We start from the raw sequence: 5,709 nt of genomic DNA, 5'->3' as shown, positions 1-5,709 counted from the left end.
GAATAATTTGTTAGACCTAATCAAAAATTTAAGGCAGCCAGGTTACAAATTATTTTAAGTTGAGCCAACTTGGAATTTTTTACAGTGTGTAATTTTTGAACACTTATATGATGCTTGTTTTTTACACACACAAACATTAAATTCATGTTTAAGTTTAATTGTAACAACACAAAAAGCAAACACTTTGAAGCTTTATTATTTTTATTTAGTCTTAATACAAAATGTAACTTTAACAAAAAATGTTTTATTTATTTTTGTGTTAATAAATCATTTTTTAGCATTATGCAGAAGTCCCTTTAACCCAATGCACTATGGGAGATGCAGTGCAAAAACTGACACATGTGAGCTTCATTATTTTCTTCACTTTTTCCACGGTGTGACACCAAATCCCACGGGAAGTTACACCGCTAAACATGAGGTTTGACTGTTATTTTTGTTGGGGCTGTGAGACTTTATGAGCCAAGTCGCAACAAAAAAGTGAGGATGTTGACAACTTTTGACTCTACAATCCGGTTATCATTCGTTTATCAACTTTGTTGATATTTCTTGTGTTGTGTTCCGATTGTGCCTGAACGCAACTGAGAGTTGTGCTCTTCTGCGCTTGCGCAAGTTCCCCCGGAACCTGATTATGTTGTCGAAGACTGAACTTTTGACCAAATATTTTGGTCAGTATATGTTAATTAAAAAAAAGGTAAAATACATTTAAGGGGAACCGGTAGTTAGTGTTTTGCCTTTTTTTTCGGTAAAAAAAAAAAAAAAAAAAAAAAGATTTTTGGTGCTGCTGTAACAGGTGCTGCAAAAAAGCCTTAACCTGATTAAACACAATTGTTACTGTTTTTTAAGAGAAAATGTATATATATATATATATAATGAGCTTAAGTCTCCATGTTTCCTTCGGTTATCTGTTCCACAGTTACATTAATATTCATCTTTTCCACCTTTCCTTCAACTTTTCAGTTTGCATCACATTGGACAGATTTAGATTCCTCTTAAACACAGATATACAATCCAGTCTCATGGTAAACACATCCTCACTTGCCAATCGTGGAAGATTAGAGAATTCAGCATCAAGTTTGAAAATAGACTATTCAATAATCCAATGAAAATATATTAAAAAAAACTGTAAATAAAAAAAGATATATTTTTTAATTTTATCTTTCAAACAAAACACATCAGAAACCCTTTCTAAAAATAAGTCAGCTTGACTTCCTTTCCCATCATGCTCTGTCTCTCGGTTATAAAGCTGTCTCTCACAGCCTGCATGATGTGAAACTCATCATTGTAGCAATGGCAGACGAAAAGATTATCTACGCTTCTGTCACATTCAGACCCACCACACAATTCAGATTTAAAGGTAGGTTTTCAATAGTTTATTGCTCCAAAAAATGCAAATTCTCTCAAAGTTCTTTTGCCAGCAATTCTTTATGTTAACATTAAATCTAAAGAAAAAGAAAGATAGTGTCAAGTGTTTGGGGTTTCTGCAAGTTTCATTCTCTGAATTTTTTGGTTCTACATTGAAACTTTGTAACAGAACTTTAAGCTTTTGGGCGTAACTTTAAATTTACAGTTAAAAATGTCGATTTCTGTGCATTCGTCAGAGAACATCTGTGGAATTTGGTTCAAATCAATACTTCTAAATATTATAATATTATATATAAGACATTTGAAAAAACCTGGAGGGCGTTTGTAACTTACAGTTGTTCCTTTTTCTCAGAATTTTAGAATGTTACTTTCCTTCTGTGTACCAAATATTTTTGATACATTTTGATAAAGAATAAAGAACTGTAATTTAATTTCCTTGAACGTAGCACAATCTATAAAATGATCTTTTTCTTTTCTTTTAAGCCAAATTTGAAAGCTGATTTCTAGTTTCACTGTATTTTAATGGATTTCTTCAAATGTTTCAGCTGAAAGGGAGGAGGTTGTGTATGATGAAGTAAAAGTGAGCCATGAAAACCTCCCTGGACCCGACGGTAAGTTCAAAAACAAAATGAGGAAAAGAAACTATAGCTGCTATTATTACCCAGGAGGAAAGGCGGTTACTTTGACATGCCTGTGGACTTTATAGAAGATCATCTCATGACTTTTGGACATTTTGGTTCAAATATAAGTTTGGAGATGTTTGTTGAATTGATCATGAAGCAGAAATGGCAGCTTAGTTTTTATGGTGTTTTTTTTAATGAAAGTAGTTTTGATGCTGTAGAAAGTCTGTATGATAAGCAAAGTTTTCAGTTTTGTATTCCAAACACATTTGAAGTCTTTAAACATTTCAAATTCAGTGAAGTATGAAAAACAGGAACCATGTGGTTGTGAAGGTTCATAAATTTACCCACTAGCAAAGTCTTGTTTATGGAAACATGTTCTCTGCTCCACATGATTGCTTGATTGATTACAAAAAAAAATTTACTTAAATAATTGTAAAAAGAAGAAAAAATCTAATTATTTCCATTAAAAAAGATAAAAATACAAACATTGCCATATTTAAACAATGCATTTTAATAAAGGGAAATTGTCCAACTCGCAGGGAAATAAGTCTGATAAATATATTTAAAATATTTCACACCAAGTAAAAGGAAACAAATAGTAGTATATTCAGTTATGATCAGAGCATATTGCATACATTTTACATCAAAAATCGAGAAGTTATTAAAAAAACAGCCAAATGTGGATCAGATAAAGTTCTAGTTTTCATTCATAAGTGCACTCTAGTAAAAGTAAAGTTCAATAGTTCAATAGTTACAAGAAAAATGTATAAATGTATGTATTTAGTAAAAAATTTTGTGTTGCATACTTAGGAGGACTCCTGCAAGACGAAGATGTGGGAATAAAATCAAGGCTGACTCAGCTGTTTCATCGTGGCTGTGGGATTCGCTTTGGGTTCTTGATTTTGGTTTTCATCATTGGACTCTCTGTCTACAGTAAGTATGAGTAAAAAGTCAGATTAAAGTGTTAGAATTTATTTATCTGAAAACTTGCTTTTCTTTAATGTCAAATCCATACATAACAGATGATGACTACAAGTAGTACACAAATGGTCCATTTTCTTTTAAAAACTAGAGATTAAAAAAATATATATATATGCACTATTGCTAGGGGTGTAACATTTAATCATCAAGTCCATTATTAAAATATAATATAATATAATATAATATAATATAATATAATATAATATAATATAATATAATATAATATAATATAATATAATATAATATAATGTAGTATAATATAATATCATATAATATCATATCATATAATATAATATAATATCATATCATATCATATAATATAAGTCATTAGATTGCTTTGTATTCTCAGGTGATTATCATACCATTCTTTTTTTTCACTACAACTTATTTTGTTTAAGCTTTACCTTGTCTATATGTGTTTACTCACACCTTAAAAGTGTCTATTAGTGACTTTTTTGTATGAGCAGTATTGTCTTAAAAAATAAATTTATGAGATCACAAATCAAATATGATTAACTAAAAAGTTAGTTCTCCTATTTGTTTCCAAACAAACATCAGATGTTTCTGGATCTTTAAAAGTTTGATCATATTGTGTAATAAATAAACAATTGCAATAGAGATCATCAAAAAATGATTTGTTGGTGTGGCATTTTCCCCTCTTTAAATTTCATTTAACTTGTTAAAATGTTTTAAATTTGTTACTTTATACATATCTAAAAATGCTGTGTAAGTCCATGTTTTTCTATTTGCATAAACTGTTATTTGTGACATATTTTCCAGTTGCATTGAGTTCTGTAAGAGGCACAGATGAACTGATCCAGTGGAGGACCAACCAAACCAAACTACTGGAGAACTCTCAGAACCAGACCCGCCTCCACAACGCTCTGCTCTCTGACTATGAAAACCTGAGGAAGGATCACACAGATCTGAACAAACTTTGGCGCAATCTGAATGCTTCATTTATGGACCTACAAAACAAAATCCAAAACATTTCTGCAGAAAATCAACAGCTGGAGATAAAAAACGAGGAACTGAAAAAGGAGAATGTAAATTTGAAGCTGGAAAAAGACGACATGGAGGCGGAGTGTGAGAAACTCAATGTCAGCCGAGCTCAGTGGAGCGTTGACAACTACTGTCCAAAACCAAGGGGGAAGCAAAGTATATACGAACATCATGTGATTCTGTTAAAAAATACATAAAACATAAAAGTAATATTTATGATTGGGTGATGTTTAATTTGTGCTATTTGTTTTTCAGAGAGAGAATGTCGGGCTTGTCTAAAGGACTGGACACACGAAAACACCAAGTGTTATGAAGTAAAGAAAAACAAGGCGGTTACGTGGAGAGAAGCTCAGCAGGACTGTGAGGGGAAGAATTCTCAGCTGCTTCTGGTTGATAAACTCCAAAAATTAGTATGGACTTGTTTTCAGATTTATTTTCTGTAGATTTTAACAAAATAACAATGAGTTCACTGTGAGTTTAATAAACTGTATATTTTCACCATCCTTTTTTTTTTTTTTTTTTTTTTTTAATTTCCCCTTAACTTGCTATAGAAACTACCTCCTCAGTTCTGGATTGGGCTTCGTGTTGAGAATGGAAAATGGAAGTGGATCAATGGGAGTACTCTGTCAGATTCGTAAAAAGTTTCTTTTATTAATTTTAAATGAGTATTTTCCTTCCTGCTGCTGAAACATTTTTTTTGTTTTGTTTTTAGGTCCCAAAGTATCAATCCTGTTAATGGTCGCTGTGCAGTTTCTTTCAAAGACAAAGACTGGAAATCAGTAGATTGCAATAACAAAAACTAGTGGATCTGCGAAAAGGAGGCTTTATCTGTATAAGGGCTGCAGTCAAATGGAATTTTGTACAATAATATACATTTTTTTAAATACATTTTACTGTGTATTTATTTTCTAAACCTGTTTAAACCTGTTGTATTTCTGTTTTTTTCTGTTTTAAGCCATACCAGCTACTGAAAGGAAAAAGGTGGGGTACAGTCAGAACATTTTTCCTGTTCATCACAGAGATAGCCACCACATACTCATGTTTACACATAATTTGAACTCAATAAATAACCTATTAAGCATGTTTATTGATTTTTATTGTGGGAGGTAGTCACATGCCCAGAGAAACCCATGCATGTATGGAAACATTCAAACTCTCTCTGTTAAATGAGAGCACTAGTCACTACCCCACCATGCAACCTGTATCTATTGATTAATATCTAAATAGTAACAAACCTGTAAAAATATCTTTAAAGGAAACTTTTAAAACCAGAAAAAAATATTATTTTGATTAAAATGTGTAAGACTTTGACCTTGTGAAGTTTGTTTCTCTTTTATGACCAAAAGAGGGCACTGTTGTTGTATTTTCTCAGCTTTACAAAGAGGTGGAAGAATTCTTTTTTTTTTTTTCATTTATGTACCAAATTAAAAGGAATTTCATTACAGTTAAAGACAAATGTTCTCTATTAGAGATTGAGCTGCTGAGAACGTGTTTCACTAGTTTTAATAACAGTCTAGATCAAACAAGAAAATGGTTGCAAGTCAAATGTAAGTTTTTATTCTGGTTAATTTTTACATTGTAAAATATTTTTTGGGGAAAACGAAATGGTATAAAATTATTTATTTATCAGAAAAAGAAATCTAAACATTTTATCCCTTTTCCTGGACAAAATATGTACCAAAAATTGTTTCTTGTTTTTGTTTGTTTGGGATTTTTTTCTACCTTGTCTAATCTTTGTTAA

At 31.2% G+C, this 5,709-nt stretch overlaps 1 protein-coding gene across 1 annotated transcript; it reads left to right on the top strand.

The window, feature by feature from the left end:
• The first annotated feature begins 156 nt into the window (after window positions 1-156).
• Window positions 157-5,703, top strand: LOC112143779 (CD209 antigen). Its single transcript, XM_024267977.2, has 7 exons — window positions 157-1,354; window positions 1,908-1,973; window positions 2,796-2,918; window positions 3,747-4,124; window positions 4,224-4,378; window positions 4,520-4,593; window positions 4,681-5,703. The coding sequence occupies exons 1-7, from the start codon at window positions 1,288-1,290 to the stop codon at window positions 4,769-4,771; spliced, it is 954 nt and encodes a 317-aa protein (XP_024123745.1). The 5' UTR covers window positions 157-1,287; the 3' UTR covers window positions 4,772-5,703.
• Window positions 5,704-5,709: the final 6 nt, after the last annotated feature.

Source organism: Oryzias melastigma, linkage group LG16, assembly GCF_002922805.2.
Source record: "Oryzias melastigma strain HK-1 linkage group LG16, ASM292280v2, whole genome shotgun sequence".
NCBI classification, from domain to species: domain Eukaryota; kingdom Metazoa; phylum Chordata; class Actinopteri; order Beloniformes; family Adrianichthyidae; genus Oryzias; species Oryzias melastigma.
This window is presented reverse-complemented; position numbering and strand designations above follow the sequence as displayed.

What these genes read in the sequence shown, in the direction of transcription:
- LOC112143779 (XM_024267977.2), top strand. Translation starts at nt 1,288, where the DNA reads ATGGCAGACGAAAAGATTATCTACGCTTCTGTCACATTCAGACCCACC. An exon ending in AAACCTCCCTGGACCCGACG is followed by an intron (nt 1,974 to 2,795) that starts GTAAGTTCAAAA and finishes TTGCATACTTAG; the next exon opens with GAGGACTCCTGCAAGACGAA. An exon ending in TGGATCAATGGGAGTACTCT is followed by an intron (nt 4,594 to 4,680) that starts GTCAGATTCGTA and finishes TTTTGTTTTTAG; the next exon opens with GTCCCAAAGTATCAATCCTG.